At 41.5% G+C, this 21238-nt stretch overlaps 1 protein-coding gene across 6 annotated transcripts in view; it reads right to left on the bottom strand.

Moving 5' to 3' along the window:
* MRPL42 (mitochondrial ribosomal protein L42) overlaps positions 1 to 17902 on the bottom strand; it is a 35428-nt gene extending 17526 nt beyond the window's left edge. For 2 of the 6 annotated variants that reach the window (XM_054445234.2, XM_054445230.2), the window contains exons 1-4: positions 17796 to 17878; positions 15996 to 16162; positions 8126 to 8189; positions 5680 to 5764 (exon numbers count right to left, since the gene is read on the bottom strand). In XM_054445234.2, the coding sequence (XP_054301209.1) occupies positions 5680 to 5764; positions 8126 to 8189; positions 15996 to 16065 (219 nt within the window). In that variant the 5' untranslated portion in view covers positions 16066 to 16162; positions 17796 to 17878. Of the gene's footprint in view, positions 1 to 5679; positions 5765 to 8125; positions 8190 to 15995; positions 16163 to 17795 lie in introns of all 6 variants that reach the window. The other 4 variants (XM_054445231.2, XM_054445237.2, XM_054445233.2 and 1 more) reach the window with 4 other exon arrangements.
* Positions 17903 to 21238: the final 3336 nt, after the last annotated feature.

Below are 21238 nucleotides of genomic sequence, written 5' to 3'. Positions count from 1 at the left end.
GTGTCAATTAAAAAAAAAAAAAAGGCAATGTGGGCCACGTGCAGTGGCTCACACCTGTAATCCCGGCACTTAGGAAGGTCAAAGTGGCAAAGGAATGCTTGAACCTAGGAGGTCGAGACCAGCCTGGGCACCATGGTAAGACCCCCCATCTCTATTTTTATATATATGTGTGTGTTTTTTAAAAAGCAATGGAGGTGGCATAATTAAGTAAAGTCATGGGCTGCATAAGAATGTTTTGAGGCTGGGAGCAGTGACTCACACCTGTAATCCCAGCACTTTGGGAGGCCACGGTGGGCGGATCACATGAGGTCAAGAGTTCAAGACCAGCCTGGCCAACATGTTGAAACTCTGTCTCTACTGAAAATACAAAAATTAGCCAGGTGTGGTGGTGCATGCCTGTAACCCCAGCTACTTGGGAAGCTGAGGCAGAAGAACTGTTTGAACCCAGGAGGCAGAGGTTTCAGTGAACCGAGATCATGCCACCGCATTCCACCCTGGGTGACAGGGCAAGATTCTGTCTGAAGTAACAATGTTTTAGTCAACAATGTACAGTGATGAAGGACAGTGTATACTACAGTGGTCCCATAAGATTATCAAGAAGCTAAAAAAATTCCTGTCACCTAGTGATGGTGCAGAACGCCATAGTGCAATGCATTGCTTACACGTTTGTGGTGGTGCCAATGTAAACAAACCGACTGCACTGCCAGCTGTATAAAAGCATAGCACATACAATTATGTATAGCACATAATACTTGACAATAATAATAAATAACGGCAGGGTACAGTGGCTCACATCTGTAATCCTAGCACTTTGTGAGGCTTGAGCTCAGGAGTTCAAAACTAGCCAGAGTAACATGCAGTGAGACCCTGTCTCAACCAAAATAATTAAATAATAAAAATAATAATAAATGACTAGGCAACTGGTTTATGCATTTACTATACTATACTTTTTATCATTATTTTAGAGTGTACTCCTTCTACTTGTTAAAAAAAGTCAATTGTAAAACAGCCTCAGGCAAGCCCTTCAGGAGGTATTCCAGAAGAAGGCATTGTTATCATAGGAGATGACAGCTCCAGGCATGTTACTGTCCCTGAAGATCTTCCAGTGGGACAAAATGTGGAGGTAGAAGACAGTAATATTGATCATCCTGACCCTGTGTGGGCCTAGACTGTGTTTGTGTCTTAGTTTTCACAAAAAAAGTTAAAAAAGTGCAAACAAAAATTTTAATACAAAAAAGCTTATAGAATAAGGATATAAAGAAAATATTTTTGTATAGCTGTACACGATATTTTAAGCTAAGTGTTATTACAAAAGAGTAAAAATTATTAAAATTTTTTTAAGTTTATTAAGTTTAAAAGTGACAGTAACCTAAGGTTAATTTATTATTAAAGAAAGAAAAATTTTTTTAAAAATTTAGTGTAGCCTAAGCATATAGTGTTTGTTTATAAAGTATACAGCAGTGTACAATAATGTACTAGGCCTTTACACTCACTGACTCACCCAGGGCAACTTCCAGTCCTGTAAGCTCCATTTTTGGTTGAGTACCCTATACAGGTATATTACAATTTATCTTTTATATCACATTTTTACTGTGCCTTTTCTATGTTTAAATACGTTTAGATATATAAATATTTACCATGGTGTTACAATTGCCTATAGTCACTACAGTAATATGCTGTATACGTTTGCAGCCTGGGAGCAATAGGCTATACCATAAAGTCTGGGTGTGTAGTAGGCTACACGATCTAGGTTTGCGTAAGTGACACTCTATGATGTTCACATAACAATGAAATTGCCTAACAATGCATTTTTCAGAACATATCCCCATCAGTAAGCAATGCATGACTGTACTACAGAAATGCAAAGTAACAAAGATATCAGTGAAAAGTAGAAAGGGAGCCAAGCCAGAGCCTTGTCACAAAAACCAGAATGGGGCCAGGTGTGGTGGCTCATGCCTGTAATCCCAGCACTTTGGGAGGCCAAGGCAGGCAGATCACTTGAGGCCAGGAGTTAGAGACCAGCCTGGCCAACATGGCGAAACCCCCTCTCCACTGAAAATACAAAAATTAGCCGGGCGTGGTCACGAGTGCCTGTAATCCCAGCTATTTGGGTGGCTGAGGCGTAAGAATCACTTGAACCTGGGGAGGCATGGAGGTTGCAATGACACAAGATCACACCACTGCATTCTAGCCTGGTTGACAGAGCGAGACTCTGTCTCAAAAAAAACCAGATTGGGCAAGGTACAGTGGCTCATGCTTGTAAGCCCGGCACTTTGAGAAGCCAAGGTGAGAGGACTGCTTGAGTCCAGGAATTCAAGATCAGTTTGGACAACACAGTGAGACCCTGTCTCTACAAAAAATTTAAAAAATTAGCTGGGCATGGTGGTGTGTGCCTATAGTCCGAGCTACTCAGGAGGCTAAAGTGGGAGGATTGCTTGAGCCCATGTTACTATTATTATACTAATAGTAACATGTTCTCAAGAGTGTTTCTTATTTTGCATCCCAATCTACAATTTATTGCTTGACAAACAAAAACTTTCCATGCTTTCTCATGTGACTGTCTCTTAGCCCTAAAACAAAAAACCCTTAAGCATGAAGAGGAAGGAACAACTTCATTCACTTAACAGAAAAATATTTATTGTGCACCTACCAAGTTCAAAGCATTATTCCAGGTGCTGAAGACCAAGCAGGTGAAAAAAACACACAAGGCCCTGTCCTCACCAAGCTTACATTTTAGTGATGGGAGATAGCCAGAAAACATCCAGTATGCTAGAAATGATAAATGCTATCGAGAAAAGTAAATCAAAGGACAACAAGGAGTGCAGGAGCAGAGGTACAACTTTAAATGCAGTAGCCAAGGAAGGCCACACAAGATAACAAATAAGGAAAAAGACCTTAAGGAAATGGAGTAAACTATGAAGTAAAAGCATTCCAGGCAAAGGAAGCAGGAAATACAAAAGCTCTGAGTGGGGAGCTCGCCTAATACAGCTGAAGAACAGCTGGGGTTGTGGTCAGTATGGTGGCAGTGGAGTGATTACTTGAAAATTTGTAGGAGTGATTACTTACCTAAACTAGAGAGATGAATATTGATGATGTGGCAGAGAAGATAACTGTCAAAACAAAGGAAACACAACAAAGAAAGAGGATGCAGGGGAGGTGGTCATGTGTACAGAGGAATGATGATAATGATAAACCATGATATGAGTCTGTGCTGGGTAAGTAGGGAGTCAGAATGTGTGAGATACATGAGGGACTGTGAAAAAGTGGTTGGATCAATCGACGTAGGTTACAAAGAGGGAACGAATAATTCTTGGAGCTGGGAGACCAAGAGGGACTGGTAGTTAACTACTGGATTTCTTAAAATTTAGATTGGGAAAGAGGAGTAGCAATGATTGGTAATTAGAATATCTCTAGGGAATCATAGGGAATCCTCCCATGGAAGTGGGTAGCTGATGTAGAGAGAGATCAAGAAGTGAGGCACCACGGTATTAGATCACCTACATGGATATTGAAGTAACAAAGAATGAGGGTAAAACAGTATTGGAGAAAGTGTGACAGCAAGCTTAGAATATTCAAGGAAGTGCAGAGTGGTGGAGGAGGAGAAATAACCTGGCAGTTGGTAGATAACAGCAATAAAAAAAGATAGTAAATGATGCAGTTTAATGATACAAGCTACAAAGCTAGAAATTGTTATGAAGGAAGAGAAATGATCTAGATTTGACAGTGAGAAGCTACAGGGATACCTTCCCCATCTTTAGACCCAGTGGTAAAAGAGTATGGGAGAGAAAACAGCAACTACTTAAAAGAACTGCTGGGGAAGTAATGTCTCCAGGGTACAGGCAGGTTTCTATTAGAGTCAGAAGGTGAAGGCAACATTCTGGAATAGGTTAAGGTTGTAAGAGATTTTGCCAAGGGTGGTAAGTTCTACAAGCACAGTGGGAAAGTTTTGACATTTGAGGAGGGTCAGATTCAGAGATATAAAGAGCCATTTGGGGATACGAGTCTGGATGCTATGAAATGACCTGGCATTCTTAGTATAATTGCTAAAACAGGGCAAATAAACCGAAGATATTTAACAAAATAACAATGGACAAAGGCACAACATAGTGTGACCTGGAGAGTTTATAGGCCAAAACTCAGTGATGTAGGCCTATTTTTCTAAACGTTGCCCAAATAAGTGATATCAAAGAGGCACTGGATTAGTACCTATGATACTTGGCTTTTGTTTCCTAACAAAGCAGGGAGACAAAATGGTGAGTTTAAAAAGGAATACAGAAATTATTTGTCGGCCTGGGCGTGGTGGCTCATACCTGTAATCCCAGCGTTTTGGGAGGCTGAGGCAGGCAGATCATGAGGTCAAGAGATCGAGACCATCCTGCCCAACATGGTGAAACCCTGTCTCTACTAAAAATACAAAAATTAGCTGGGTGTGGTAGTGCACGCCTGTAGTCCCAGCTACTCGGGAGGCTGAGACAGGAGAATCGCTTGAACCCAGGAGGCAGAGGCTGCTGTGAGCCGAGATCGTGCCATTGCACTCCAGCCTGGGCAACAGAGTGAGACTAGGTCTCAAAAAAAAAAAAAAGAAAAGAAATTATTTGTCAAATCAACCAGCACCCTGACCCTAACGATGATTTTTTTAAAATAAGTACCACTAATATCTTGGATGACTTAAACCATCTAATTTTCTCCTCAAAAAGCAAATCAAGGCCGGGCACGGTGGCTCATGCCTGTAATCCCAGCACTTTAGGAGGCTGAGGCAGGCGGATCACCTGAGCTTAGAAATTCGAGATCAGCCTGGGCAACATGGTGAAACGCCGTCTCTACTAAAAATACAAAAATTAGCCGGGCGTGGTGGCAGGTGCCTGTAGTCCCAGGTACTCGGGAGGCTGAGACAGGAGAATAGCTTGAACCCAGGAGGTGGAGGTTGCAGTGAGCCAGATCACGCCACTGCACTCCTGCCTGGGCGACAGAGTGAGACCCTGTCTCAAAAAAAAAAGCAAATCAAACATTACCTAGTAGAAGGAGGCTTAAAGAAATAGGAAAAAGCATTTCAAATACAAAACAATAAAAAGACTTGGGTCAAACTAAAAATAAATTATATTAAAAACAATACAAAATCCTCTTCTATCTAGTACTTGGCTTTTCAAAAAATAGGGAAAAAAATCTAACTGGGCCATTCAAAATATATACCTATGTTGGCCCATTAAAAAATAAAAATAAAGAAATTCACCAAATGTTAAAAAAAAAACTGTCAGAACCAATAGTAAAAAAGTAGCTGTAATCCCAGCACTCTAAAATACAACTTTTATTTGTAACAGCACTCTAAAATACAACTTTTTCATAATTGTCTAGATTATAATACGGGGTAGTATGGGACAATGCATTTTATAATTTTATACTAGATGTATTTGATCCTTAACCAGAAATCTACCAAATTTTTTAGACCAGAAAACTGATGCCATAATTGTGTTTAAATGGTTCATTTTGTATTCTGAAAAAAGACTGTAAAGACAGCAGATGAAAAATAAATAAGAGAAAAACCAAAAAGTAAAATTAAAAAGCCAAAAGAAAATCTAAAACAAGGAAAATCAGATGACTCCTTTCTTTTTGGATACTACAAAGAAGTGCAAACATTTCTAACAGCAAATGAAAAACTGCGAGAAATTTTCTCATACATACTTTCGTGTGTTCATACGGAATGTCCACAGAAGGGTGGTAGCATACTATTGTCCTGCCATCAGAAGTCACAGCAAGCTCTACGCTGCTAAAAAAGAACGGTTTAGAAATAAAGTTATACTGTATTCAAGGCAAAATGATTACCTTTTTTTTTTTTTGAGATGGAATCTCACTGTGTCACCCAGGCTGGAGTGCAGTGGGCACTCCAGCTTAAAGCTAAAATTAGTACCCGGCCTAATAATCATTCTGGGCCCAGTGTGGTGGCTCATGCCTGTAATCCCAGCACTTTGTAAGGCCGAGGTGGGCGGATTGCTTGAGGTCAGGAGTTCAAGACCACCCTGGCAAAACCCCGTCTCTACTTAAAATACAAATATTAGCCAGGTGTGGTGGTACACGCCTGTAGTCCCAGCTACTCAGGAGGCTGAGGCAGGAGAATCACTTGAACCCAGGAGGCGGAGGCTGAAGTAAGTCAAGATCACGCCACTGCACTCCAGCCTGGGCAAAAGAATGAGACTCCACCTCAAAAAAAAAAAAAAAAAAAAAAAAAAGCTAAAATTAATCACAAATTGCTGAAGAGAAGATACTACATCACTGGATTGGCAAACCTGGTACCCATAACACAGGAGACAAATGAAGACCATCCCACAGAATATGTCAGCTTAAATACCACAACTAAATACATTTGTAGCTAACAGAGAAGAGGCATTAGATTGTTTCACCGTGGTTTCAAGATTGAACACCATAACATGGCTACAATGAACATTTAATCTGTCAAACGATTTCTTCATGAGAAGACAGTTTTATAGAATGCAAAACACTTATATGACTCAGTCTTTCCAGGTTCAAAAACTGTTACCTATTCCAATTTCATCGCTATCATAGTACTCATTAGATGTACAATTAAAACTAGTGTCAAGGCTAGGCGTGGTAGCTCACATCTGTAATCCTTACACTTTGGGAGGCCAAGGCGGGAGGATCACTTGAGCTCAGGAGTTTGAGACCAGCCTGGGTAACATGGCAAAATCCTGTCTCTACAAAAAATAAAAAAAATTAGCCAGGTGTGGTGGCACACACCTGTAGTTCCAGTTACTTGGGGGGACTGAGGCAGGAGGACAGCTTGAACCCGGGAGGTTGAGGCTGCAATGAGCTGACATAACGCCACCACACTGCAGTCTGGGTGACAAGGTGAGACCCTGTCTCAAAAATAAAAGGCCAACCATGATGGCTCACACCTGTAATCTTTGTACGCTGGGAGGCCGAGGGAGGCAGATTGCTTGAGCTCAGGAGTTTAAGACCAGCCTGAGCAACATGGTGAAACCCCGTTTCTACAAAAAATACAGAATTAGCTGGGTGTGGTGGCACACACCTATAGTCCCAGCTACTTGGGGGGCTGAGGCAAGAGGATTACTTGAACCTCGGAAGTTGAGGATGCAGTGAGCTGAGATTGTGCCACTGCATTCCAGCCTGGGTGACAAAGTGAGACCCTGTCTCACAAAAATAAAAGGTCAGGTGCAGTGCCTCATGCCTGTAATTCCAGCATTTTGAGAGGCCCAGGTGGGCAGATTACCTGAGGTCAGGAGTTTGAGACCAGCCTGGCTAACATGGTGAAACCCCATCTCTACTAAAAATACAAAAATTAGCCAGGCATGGTGGCACGCGCCTATAGTCTCAGCTACTCAGGAGGCTGAGGTTGGAAAATCGCCTGAACACAGGAGGTGGAGGTTGCAGTGAGCCAAGATCACACCACTGCTCTCCAGCCTGGGTGACAGAACAAGACCCCATCTCAGGTTGCAGTGAGCCAAGATCACACCACTGCTCTCCAGCCTGAGCGAGAAAACAAGACCCCATCAGGAAAACAAAATAAAAATAAAACTAGTGTCAAGAGAGAAGAAAAAACATTTTTATTATAATTTGTAATAAAAACAACATAGATTAAGAAAATAGGTTGCAGTTTCTGCATATCAGACTCTGCTGCAGAGAAAAAAGACAATGTCATATGTTATTCCTAGTTCTTATCATAGTGACTAAATTGAATAAGTACCAAATAAATGGTGGTTAAATTAAGTATGTGTAATTTAGGATTATTCAATATCAAACAAAAGAAAAGATAAATAATGGCTTAAGCTAATAGATATGAACCCTATAAAAACTAATTAACTTTTCCAAAAAGCTAAAGCATGCTTCAGGAAGAAAAGATAGCAGTTCTAAACAGCATGTCTGTCTTATAACAAATTAAATATTCAATGAAACACAATGACAATGATTTTTATTTAAAATGTTCATAAGCCCAGATACTGGGTAAATAAAATCATTAAAATAATTTTTAAAAACAAAATTAAGGAAAGAATAATGAGAAAAGAAAGCAACAGACATCAAAACAAGAAATAAAATTAAATCATTTCAGCTATAGCTAAGACTATTATTTTTTCGACTGAATTTTAATACATACCAATTATAGTCATCTGGTAGAGGAGAATACGTAGATTTATGACAAACACAATATAAAGCTCCATCTGCAAAAACCCCAAACAGTGAAACAGATTTGGTTAATTTGAGCATATTTTCTCCATAAATTTAAAGCTAGTTTTACTCATTCAACCAACATTACTGTTTAGTATGAAACAGGCCTGTGCTAGGGGCTAGGGATTCAACAACAAGACTCAGTCCCTACCCTCAAAAGGGTATATAGTCTGCTTGTGAGAGAGACAGACAAACAATTACAACATAGAGGATAAGCACTGTTAGGATTGGTAAACAATGGCAAAGATGGGTCACACAGAAAGGCTACCAAACAAATTGTGCAGGTTCAAGAAAGCCTTCTCAGTGGAGATGATGTCCAAGGTGCTCTAAAGAATGAGAAAATAAGTAAGGACTGATAAGAGATGAAAACAATGTTTCTAGCAGAGGGAGTAGCAGGCGCAAGGACTCCAGGTAAGAAAAAAAATAAAAGTGTTTGGGTACTCCAGCCTTTCCAAGAAAGAACTTATTTGGGGCCGGGCACAGTGGCTCACGCCTGTAATCCCAACACTTTGGGAGGCCAAGGTGGGCAGATCACCTGAGGTCAAGGAGTTCGAGACCAGCCTGACTAACATGGTGAAACTTTGTCTCTACTAAAAATACAAAATTAGCCAGGTGTGGTCAGCTACTCGGGAGACTGAGGCAGGAGAATTGCTCGAACCCGGGAGGCGGAGTTTGCAGTGAGCTGAGATCATGCTATATGCACTCCAGCCTGTGCGACAAGAGTAAAACTTTGTCTCAAAAACATAAATAAAAATAAAGTATTTGGGTTTTCCAAGGTGCATAGTTTATAAGGGGTGGGGTGGTGGTGAAGTGATGAAATATGAAATGATTTGTTTAAAATTAACTTTTCTTAATCAAAATGCTTACATTTTAAAGCATATTTTCCTTTTTTAGAATACCTGCAAATTCAAGAGCCAAAACTGTTTTTCTTTTTTTGTTTTTGTTGTTTTGTTTTGTTTTTGAGACGGAGTCTCGCTCTGTCACCCAGGCCGGAGTGCAGTGGTGCGATCTCCACTCACTGCAAGCTCCGCCTCCCAGGTTCACGCCATTCTCCTGCCTCAGCCTCCCAAGTAGGTGGGACTACAGGCGCCCACCACCACGCCTGGCTAATTTTTTGTATTTTTAGTAGAGACGGGGTTCGCCATGTTATCCAGGATGGTCTCTATCTCCTGACCTCGTGATCCACCTGCCTCGGCCTCCCAAAGTGCTGGGATTACAGGTGTGAGCCACCATGCCCAGCCATAATTGCTTTTTTAAAAGCTTGTGAAAGGTTCTTCCATGTTCAAAAAAGGGTATTCTTTTAATATAAAGAAAAAAATTTAAAAGTAGCTCAATATAGTTAAAGCAAGTTTTGAATGCACCTTGGTTAATGCCAAGAATCAAAGTCTCAACAGAGCCTCTTGTTCCTGTGATATAGAACTGTAACCTACCCTGCCTTTCCTATCTCCGAGCCTTTACCATGTCCTCAGTATGGAATTCCATCCCCATTTTGTTCAAATACTCCTCATCCTTAAAATACTTGCCGGGCGCAGTGGCTCATGCCTGTAATCCCAGCACTTTGGGAGGCCAGGGCAGGTGGATCACTTGAGGTCAGGAGTTCAAGACCAGCCTAGCCAACATGGTGAAACCCCCTCTCTACTAAAAATACAAAAAATTAGCCAGGTGTGGTGGTACACACCTGTAATCCCAGCTACTCAGGAGGCTAAGACAGGAGAATCACTTGAACCCGGGAGGCAGAAGTTGCAGTGAGCCAAGATCGTGCCATTGCACTCCAGCCTGGGTGACAGAGTGAGACTTCATCTCAAAAAAAAAAAGGTCAAACACTCTTCTTCCATGAAATCCTTTTTACTCTCCCTGCCCCCAAGGTTCCTCATAGAAGAAAGAGTTGTCTATTTTACATGTCCCATAATCAGTGCTTCATATGACATTGATATACCTTCTTTGTAGTTATTTTTTGTTCTGCATTATTTACATGTATCTGTTTTCCACCTTTGTACACATCTCCTCTCCCCAATAACTGCATATACATATGCTCTAAATCCTTACCCCAAGGCATTAAAAAGTCTCTTAACTAAATTCATTATTTTTTTTGCCCTAGAGAGGTTAAGCTGCCATTAAATCCATGATTATCATAAAAAAGACTATTTGGCAAAATGTGAGCCCCAAAATTCCATTGATACAAGATAAAATACAAAGAATTCAAAACTTAATTTCATCTCTGAAAAGATTAATTCTCAATTATCTGTGCTCATAAACAGGAGCATTCAGTAAGACAAATCATTTATACTATTTTATTATTTTTTTATTTTATTTTATTTTTTGAGACAGAGCCTCGCTCTGTCGCCCAGGCTGGAGTGCAGTGGCACGATCTCAGCTCATTGCAACCTCCGCCTCCCAGGTTCAAGCAATTCTCCTACCTCAGCCCCTCGAGTAGCTGAGATTACAGGCGCCCACCATGTCCGGCTAATTTTTGTATTTTTGGTAGAGACAGGGTTTCACCATATTGGCCAGGCTGGTCTTGAACTCCTGACCTTGGGTGATCAGCCCGCCTTGGCCTCCCAAAGTGCTGGGATTACTGGTGTGAGCCCCTGTGCCTGCCCATATTTTATTTTCTTGTTTGACATCACTGGGACCTTCCTAATTATGCATGGATTGGGTTAATATTAAAAGAAGTTTATAAAGCTAGGCATGGTAGCTCACGCCTGTAATCTCAACACTTTGGGAGGCCAACACTGCTCAAGGCCAGGAATTTTGAGACCAGCCTGCGCAACACAGTGAGATATTATCTTTAAAAAATATTTTTAAAAATTAGCTGGGCTTGGTGGCATGCACCTATAATCCCAGCTACTCAGGTGGCTGAAGCTGAAGGATCACTTGAACCTAGGAGGGTGAGGCTGCAATGAACTATGATTGTGCCACTGAATTCTAGCCTGGGCAACAGAGCAAAATCGTTTCCAAAAAAATTAAAACTGGTGGGGTGTGGTGGCTCACTCCTATAATCTCAGCGCTTTGCGAGGCCAAGGCAGCAGGATCGCTTGATCCAGCAGTTCAAGACCAGCCTGGGCAACATAGCTGGGTCATATAGTGAGACCCCATCTCTATTAAAAAAAAATTAATAAAAAATATAAATTAAAAAAATACAATTTTGTATCTCTGAATACAAACCAACTAGATGATACACATTTTCACTGAAAGAAACGTGACTAGGTGGCAGAATTAAGTGTTCTGAAATACGCAGACAAGAAAACTCAAGACAACAATATTTTAGTTAACAAGAAACTCAGTAAAATTTCTACTCTGTGTTTACACAGACATTTGTAGACAAGAAAACTCAAGACAACAATATTTTAGTTAACAAGAAACTCAGTAAAATTTCTACTCTGTGTTTACGCACACATTTGTTTGTGCCCTCATGACACACTTATCACATTCTGCCTCATATTCTGGGCATTCTTAGTGTTGCTAGATGTCTGTTTCACCTACAAGTCTAAATAAGTTCCTTAAGGCCAGGAACTGTACCTTGTTCATTACTGTGTCCCCTATAGTGCCTACACATTAAAAAGTGATTGCCGAACTGCCTCTCAAATGTTTCTGCATAATTGATACTTGAAAAATTCATAAGGACTGGGCATCATGGCTCACGCCTGTAATACCAGAACTTTGGGAGGCTGAGGCAGGTGGATCACTTGAACCCAGGAGTTCAAGACCAGCCTGGGCAACATGGCAAAACTCCATCTCTACAAAGAAATACAAAACATAGGCCAAGCGTAGTGGCTCACGTCTGTAATCCCAGCACTTTGGGAGGCTGAGGTAGGTAGATCACCTGAGGTCAGGAGATCGAGACCAGCCTGACCAACATGGTGAAACCCCGTCTCTACTAAAAATACAAAATTAGCCGGGCATGGTGGTACATGCCTATAATCCCAGCTACTTGGGAGGCTGAGGCAGGAAAATCACTTGAATCTGGGAGGCGGAGGTTGCAGTGGGCCAAGATCATGCCATTGCACTCCAGCCTGGGAAACAAGAGCGAAACTCCATCTCAAAAATAAATAAATAAATAAATAAATAAATAAATAAATAAATAACCAGACATGGTAGTACACATCTGTAGTCTTGCTTACTTGGGAGACTGAGATAGCAGGATCACCTGAGCCCAGGGAGGTCGAAGCTGCAGTGGGCCAAGACTGCACCACTGCACTCCAGCCTGGGCAACAGAGTGAGACTTCACTTCAAAAAAAAAAATAAAGAAACATTCATTACCTGACATTTTACCAATGGAAGTAATTCTGGATATAGAAGTAGCAGAAGCTCTAAATATATAATTAGGACCAATGCCAAAGTTAACAGCAATCAAGCTCAATGTGCCAAAAGAATTTCAATTAACAATAATTTCTGTAATTTATGAGTTATTCTTGTTACATATATATATTTAATTGCATTTTGAAAGAGCTATGAAAGCTAAAAGTTGTCCCATCTTCAAATGCTCAGTATTTTACCTTGCTACAGAAAAGGAAGTACAATAGAAAGTATACAGGACAAAGTAAGGTGGGGAGATCTAGATTTTGGTCACAGTTTTTGTTTACCAAATATGTGACCCTAGGTGAACTTATGAGGGCCACAGAACTCAAGTTTCTTTACCTTCATAAAGAGGATAAGGCTACATGGGTTACCAAAATCAAAGCTGTTATAAGGACCAAATGGCTTAACATGCTTTGAAAACTGTAAAGTGTTCTACATTCCCAGGCTGCCTGGCCATTTGGGAAATTTTTAAATATTCCTTCTAGAATATAAGGAAGGCTTTTTATTTTTGCTCACTGAACTTTCTTCCTTAATCATGATTTCGCTTTGCCTCCAATCTTACTGTCCTTCCCTTTTTTATTAAACATCAATAATAACAGTAATGAAACTTTAATTTTAATTTTTTATTTTTGAGACAGGGTCTCACTCTGTCTCCCAGGCTGGAGTGCAATGGCACAATCACAGCCTTGAACTCCTGGGCTCAAGCAATCTTCCTACCTCAGCCTCCTGAGTAAGCTGGCTCCCTCCTGGGACCACAGGCGTGTACCACCTCGCCCAGCTAATTTTTTGTAACTTTTGTAGAAATGAGGTTTCGTCATGTTGCCCAGCCTGGTCTCAAACTTCAGAGCCTGCCTCAGCCTCCCAAAGTGCTGGTATTACAGGTGTGAGCCACCCTGCCCAGCCCTTTACTTTCAATAATAGTAGTAATAGGAACTTTGCAGTATAAGGGACTTTTAGGATATAAGAAGTTAGGTCACTGAGTATTAGGATGACTGATAATGGAATGATTTTCTAGGGTAACCTAATTCTTAGTTAACTAGATATTTTGAGAGTAACTCTAATCCATTCAGATTACTTGAACAAACACTGATATATCTCCTATCATGAATGAGAGGCCCCAGGGACACCAAAATGAATTAGATACAGTACAAACTTAGTGGGAAATCCAGTAGGGAAAAAGATATATAAACAATTTTCAATTATCCAGGGACATATTAATTGGTTTTCTGATGGGCCTGTGTGAGGACTAATTGTTTCAAAACATAGTCTATGTAAAAACTGATTGGATGTGACTTCTCATTAGCCTAGGAGCTGGGTTCCTGCAAGGCAAAGAGGAGTCTAAGAAGTAAGGGTCTTTCTCCCAATTCTCAACAACAAAAATGCTCCTAGATAATCAAAAGCTGATTGTAGTTTTGTTGTAACTTATTTTAGTTTATATCCAAAGTCTCTTAAGCAATCTCCTGTTCTATTTACTGAATTCTAAGTTGATTTTACTTTGAATATATTGTAATAAATGTTTCTATGTTTAGGGCCCTAAAAAATGGGAGAGTGGGGCAAGCAAGGAAGCAGGGATGGAAAGCTTCCTATAAGAGCAGGATTTGGTGGCCGGGTGCGGTGGCTCACGCCTATAATCCCAGCACTCTGGGAGGCTGAGGTGGGCAGATCACTTGAGGTCAGGAGTTTGAGACCAGTTTTGGCCAACATGGTGAAATCCCTCCCCTACTAAAAATACAAAAATTAGGCCAGGCGCAATGGCTCACACCTGTAATCTCAGCACTTCGGGAGGCCAAGGCAGGAGGATCATTTAAGGTTGGGAGTTTGAGACCAGCCTGGCCAACATGGTGAAACTTTACCTCTACTAAAAATACAAATATTAACCAGGCATGGTGGTAGGTGCCTATAATCCCAGCTACTCAGGAGGCTGAGGCAGGAGAATCACTTGAACCTGGGAGGCAGAAGTTGCAGTATGCCAAGATCATGCCTCTGCACTCCAGCCTGAACAATGGAGCAAGGTCCAGTCTCAAAAAATAAAATAAAATAAAATAGAGTAGGATCTGGCAGACTTTTGAGCATTCTATTCAACAAAGGTGTTTACTGAGTAAAATATTTTCCTCGTCTCAAGCATAACAAATTGCCTATTTATTACTTTACTTTTACTCTATTCTTCAAATTAAACATTGGGTACATATGGACACAAAGATGGGAACAATAAACACTGGGGACTCAAAACAGAATGGAGGGATGGAGGGAAGAGTTGAAAAACTACCTATTGGGTACTATGTTCACTATTTGGGTGACGGGTTCAGTTGAAGCCCAAACCTCAGTATATGTAAATATCCACGTAACAAACCTGCACGTGTACCCCCGAATCCAAAATAAAAAATAAAAATAAAAAGTTGGCTGACATAGTTAAATATAAAAAGGCAAACCTACTGTAGCCTTCTATACATGTCTACTTTAGAAATGGAAAGCTTCCTATAAGAGCTGTTTATAAGAGCTATAAACTCTGTTTACAGACAGGAAAAGGAAAAAGAAAGCACAGTTGGCTGAGAAAAAAGACTTTAATACTCTATTTACTTATTTGGGTCCATGCTTTGACTGTCAAACATGTATTAACAGGCTTTCGAGAAAATACTAACTATATACAGTTCTTTAGAAAAGAAAGGCAGAAATTACATTTCATTTTTTTAAAATGGCTAGGTACATAGAAAAAACACAATGACAATCCACCAAAATATTAACAATGATTATCTTTGGAAGATGGGACTGTGAATTTACCCTTTATTCGCACATTTTAAGAAATACTAAAAAAGTAATCACACCACCGCACTCCAGCCTGGGCGACAGAGCCAGACTCCGTCAAAAAAAAAAAAAAAAAGAGAAATACTAAAAAAGTAATACATGTAATCGAACAACAGAAAGTTACCCTTGACCAGTCCCTTACTCCTACCCTCAGTCAAATCCCAAGAGTGGGCTACACAGATAACCACTGTTTGGTCCAGACCTTTTACCTCTGCATTTATGCATATGCACATATGCATATGATGGATCATCTTTTAAACATACAAATAAGATCATATGATAGATATATATAGATGTGGTTCTGACATGCTTTTTTGTTTCTATTTGGAGATCTTTCCATGTCAGTAACAGCTACATGACAGTCACAGTTAAGATGTACCATAATTTATCCATTCCCCTCCCTGACTCACAAGTTTTTTTAGAGATGGGGGTCTTGCTATGTTGCCCAGGCTGGTCTCAAACCCCTGGCCTCAAGCAATCCTCCCACCTCAGCCTCCCAAAGTGCTGGGATTACAGGCATGAGACACCACATCTGACCTATCCATTCCCCTTTTGACTGACATTTAGGTTTTCTCCCACTTTCCATTATTGCAAACACTCCTGCAAATTACAGGCATATACAATAACTAAATGCTTTAAATTTTCTATATTCTTAAAAGTTTAAAACTTTTTAAACATTAAAAAAAAATTTCACTTACTTTGGACTGGAAATAAATGTTTCAAGATAGTTCTCTTTGACATCACCCATTTTACTGCAGCTACAGCCATGGTGTTTCAAGATGCTTATCAAGTGGTATGAAAAAAGATGTTTTGAAGATAAACTGCTTTTAAAATCTGCTTCTAAGCATACCAATTTCTACTCCTGCTGAAGAGATAAAAGAAAAATCAGTGCTACCTATGGTAAATTTAAGTTATATTAAACACCACAAGAACAAGGTAAGAATCACTGCCTAGAAGTCAACTGAAGCAATGCTTTTAAACAACTTGGCAATTCCACATGATTTAACAACAGGACGAAGAGCAACATGGACAGAATATAAGATGAGAACCACTGGAACTATGTCCATTACTATTTATCTTAAATGCAAACTTCTCTGCAGGACCCAGTGCAGCTCCTTCCACTTAATGAATACTCAGTAAATGTGTAACTACTCTTGAAACAGTCACTCACAAATGGTACACAGAGTACTCATTCTCATAATGCTAGTGTGTCTGTGTACAACCTCCAAGGTTCCATACACAAGATACTACGTCACTTACAGTACTATCCTGTTTCTGATTAAATATTTGTCTGCCCTGAGCCATTAATAATAATAATAATAATAATAATAAAGAATATCAAACAAGGCCTATCCTTAGGCTATTACTCAATTGGAGGAACTCACAAATGCCCTCAAGTCCCAGATAAAATTTCACTATCTTATATGTGTATAAGGTTTTTAACTTTCCAATGTACTTTCACCACCATTTCATTTTGCTCTCGTATTAATCATGTGAGGTATCTTTATTCTGATTCACGAAGAAACTAAAGTACAAAATTTAAACGTCTTGTTTCCAAGGACTTTAGAGTCAGTCACTGCCAAACTGGGAAACTCTAAACAAGTCATTAACTAAAGGATCCTGTTTCTCCAATGACAAAATGGGGAAAACCACAATCTTCATGGCCTGTTGTGAATAAATGACAAATAACCATTGTTAAACCTTGTTTTTAATAGTCTTCAATGAGTATCCGTGCCCTTCCCCCAATAGTGATAAAAGAGAATTAGGACACAGGCCCTCTTATTTGCTAGTCTAAACCACTCACACTGATACCTTGCACTGCCAGTACATTAACACCGTTAACCCTGAGCTCATAGGTGTGCTTTTTAGTTTACAACCCACTTTCATATACAATATGTGCTCTGACTTTCACAAGTCTGTGAAGCAGGCATCTCCATTTCAGATGAAGAACAAAGGCTCAGGGAGGTCAATCGATTACTTGCTCAGTATGTCGCTGCTTAATACATGCGTGGGACGTAAACCCATGACCTCTGACCACGAATAAAACATCTTGGGGGAAATTAGGTCCCCTCTGTCCGAAGCCCAGAGGCAAGCACACCCTGCTGGGAGTCAGATTATTCACCCCAGGAAGATCATTTCGGAGGTCAAGTCCCGTAGCCCGGAATTCAACCCCAAAACAAAAGCTACAGAGCCTCTGAGGGTCAGAGGTTTGAGGAGCAGGCTACCAGGAGCACCGGAACTCTTCGACCTAAAGGAGTCCCTAGAGCCACAAGCTGCATCACCTCCCCACGGGCGTCCGCCAGGGAACAAAGGGGGCGCTATAAGAAGCGCGCAGCCACATGCCGGCCCTTCTGCAGGAAGGACAAAGGCTGGGGATGCAGGCAACCTCGCCCTGCCGGGAACGACAGGCGGGAGACCTCGACAACTGCCGACAAACACTGTGAGACTGCCCAGTTTCAAGGGAGTCCTCGACAGGAGGAGTAGAGGGAAGCGGTTACCTTGACGGCTTCTCACCACGAGCCCGCCATCTTGTTTCAATCCTGGTCCCACGAAACAGCGCTGCGCGCGTCCTCCCGGCCCGCGGGGCATTCTGGGAAAAGTAGTCTCCGCGGGAAAGCGGCCCGGGTGCAGAGAGAAAGCGGGGAACGTTGCTACGGACTCTTACCTTTAGTTGCGGAAGCGTGGCCGCAATGTTACTAAGGTACCCACAAAAACAAAATCACTGCCCCAAACACATACCCTTAGAAAGTAACAAGCTTTTTTTTTTTTTTTTCTTTTTTTTGCAGCCTCTACCTCCTGGGCCCAAGAGAGCCTCCCACCTCAGCCTCCTGAGTAGCTGGTACTACAGGCGCACACCACCACACCCAGCTAATTTTTTATATTTTTGTAGAGATGGGGTCTCGCTATGTTGCCCAGGCTTGACTCAAGCAATCCTCCCGCCTCAGCCTCCCAAAGTGCTGGAATTACAGGCATGAGCCACCATGCAAACCTACAAGTACTTTTTAAAAAAATTATGTTAATATTCAGAGAAATCATAGATTGCTCTTTAGTAGATGAGTTAAAGTTTCCCAGGAGAAGAGACATTCCAGAGAAGCCCTGAAATGTGGCGGCTAGGATTTGGACGTTTGAAATCAGAACCTGAAGAGGCCCTGCACTCGGAAAACCTGGCGCTATGCCCTCAGAACTGTGCTGGCTACCTATTATGGGAGGAAGTAAATATGCAGAATCTTGGACCTCGCTTTCCATCTTAGTAGGAAGGAAAGACTCCTGGGCCTTTGCACTCTCTGTTCCCATTGCCAACAATGTGCTTCTATCACCTCTTCTCATGACTTTACAGGTCTTTCTCAAATATCATCTTAGAAAGGACCACACCATTAAAATAGCCTCACCCACCTTTATTCCATGCCCCCCTTTATTTTCCTTCAGAGCATTTACCATTACCTGACTTTATATTGATTATTTGTTTGCTCGTTTAATGTCTCTTTTTTTTTTTTTTTTTTTTGAGACGGAGTCTCGCTCTGTCGTCCAGGCTAGAGTGCAGTGGCATGATCTCGGCTCACTGCAACCTCCGCCTCCCAGCTTCAAGCGATTCTCCTGCCTCAGCCTCCTAATTAGCTGGGATTACAGGTGCCCACCACCACGCCCAGCTAATTTTTGTATTTTTAGTAGAGATGAGGTTTCGCCATGTTTGCCAGGCTGATCTCGAACTCCTTACCTCAGATGATCTGCCCACCTCAGCCTCTCAAAGAGCTAGGATTACAGGCGTGAGCCCCCACACCCAGCCTCGTTTAATGTCTCTTATGCTGGATAATGTAAGCTCCGTGAAGGCAGAGACATATGTCTATCTTGTTCTTTACTGTGTGCAAACCCAGCATCTCAGACTGTGCTTGGTCTCATTATAGGTCTCCAGTAAGTGTTTGCTGAATGAATGAAAAGACTAGATAACGCTGCAAGTATCCGAGACAGTAGATGATTGGCTGGTAAAGCAGAAGCGGTCGCCTGGGAATTCCCTTCTCCCATGATTTGCAAAATTTTGCTTTTGTATATTTTTCTAAGAAAGAATCTATAGCTTTTATTATGTATTCCAGGGAATTGATAAACCCCTCAACAAGTTAAGAACCATATTCCTGAAGTGACTAGTATTGAAAGTAAGTGAACACAGATCACATAGAAAAGAAAACTAAATATGGGCTGTGTAGTGTGTCTCCTCATTTCCCACAGAATATCAGGAGGCTAATCTTTGCTCTTATAGAACCCCACAGAGGGCCCATCTGTGTCATTTCCAGTCGTGTCCATCCTCCAAAGCCACCCATGATGTCTTTCTGGACTATGCAATAGGAAGGGACAGAGAGGAGAAACAGATTTGAATGAGCAGTCAACTGGACTGGTTGAACATTCCCTGCGTAAAGTGTAAGAAGAATGGATCACAGATAATTCCAGATGTCAAGTCTTGATGGCTGTGAGCAGAGTGGGACCAGCCCCCAACAGGGCGACTCACTAAGTGGGACCATTCCCCAACAGGGCGACTCACTTAGTGGGACCAGGGAAGGTCTCACAAAGCTGAGACCAGAAAAGAAACCAACATTTTTGGGGGAGGAGAGGGGAGAGACAGGTTTAGGCTGAGTGAGGGAACAACTTACACAAAAGCTTTAATGTGGTGGAAATAGCTTACCATATACTGGAGTAGGGTGGACGGTGCAGAGGAGAGCGGCAGGAGATGAGGAGAGTCGGAGTCAGGTCATGTTGGGCTTCATAAGCCTTGGAGGGGTTAACATGGAGTTAGGACACAGGACATATGTAGAGATTAAATAGAGTAGGTGGTGCTGTGTGCCTGTAGTCCTAGCTACCCTGGGAGTGGGAGGCTGAAGTGGGAGGATTGCTTGAGCCCAGGAGGTCAAGGCGGCAGTGAGCTATGATCGTGCCGTGCACTCCAGCCTGGGTGACAGAGTGAGCCCTGTCTCTTGAGATTTTTACACAAAAGAAGTGACATAATTTGATTTCTATTTTTAAAAGGTTACTCTGGCTGCCCTGGGAGGAGTGGTTTGGAGAGTGGCAAGACCGCAGGCAAGTCTAGCAAGGAAGCTACTGCAGTACTGCAGTCAAGAAATCATGTGATGGAGGGTGGTGGCAGTGGAGATGGAAAGACAGGAAGAGTCCAGATGTATTTTGAAATTGGAAGTGATGACTTAACTTGCTGATGGATTGATTGAGAGGGAGGAAGATACTTCAGGTGATGCTTTGATGACTAGTTGACAGTGGCGCCCTTCATAAGACAAGGAAGACTGAAAGAGGAACAGGTTTGGGGAGTCTGATGACGGTGGAAATGCATACTTCCGTTTGGGAGTTGTTGAGTTTGAGATGGCTCTGAGACACTCCAGTGTAGATACAGAACAAGGCAGCAGCCTGGGCAATATAGTGAGTGAGGCCTTGTCTCTACAAAAAATAAACAAAACTAGTCAGGTTGATGGTGTGCACCTGTGATCCCAGCTACTAAGGAGGCTGAGGTAGGAGGATCATTTGAGCCCTGGAGGTTGAGGCTGCAGTGAGCTATGGTCATGCCACTGCACTCCAGCCTGAGTAACAGTGAGACCCCCATCTTCAAAAAAACAAAAAACAAAAGGCAGGTACTTGAAGAGGTGTGTTTGGAGAGTAGAGGTTGGACTAGGTATCGAAAAAAAAGATAAAGGGCCTGGAAGCTTGCCCCAGGGAATTCCAAGGCTTAGAAATCAGGTGGAGGAGGATAACCTTAAGCAAGGGCCTCCCAGGAGTGGCAGTGAGAAAGGTAGAAGGAAAACAAATACGATGATGTAAGAGTAGTTAAGAGAGGCCATGTCACAAAGTGCTCCTAACTTAAGAGGTCAGTGCTAGCAACTTAAAAAGTATAATTTCCAAAAATACAAACTGAAATACCAGCAAATAACTTATATTGGCCTACATAAAA

Source organism: Pongo pygmaeus, chromosome 10 (genome assembly GCF_028885625.2).
Source record: "Pongo pygmaeus isolate AG05252 chromosome 10, NHGRI_mPonPyg2-v2.0_pri, whole genome shotgun sequence".
Classification (NCBI taxonomy): Eukaryota; Metazoa; Chordata; class Mammalia; order Primates; family Hominidae; genus Pongo; species Pongo pygmaeus.
This window is presented reverse-complemented; position numbering and strand designations above follow the sequence as displayed.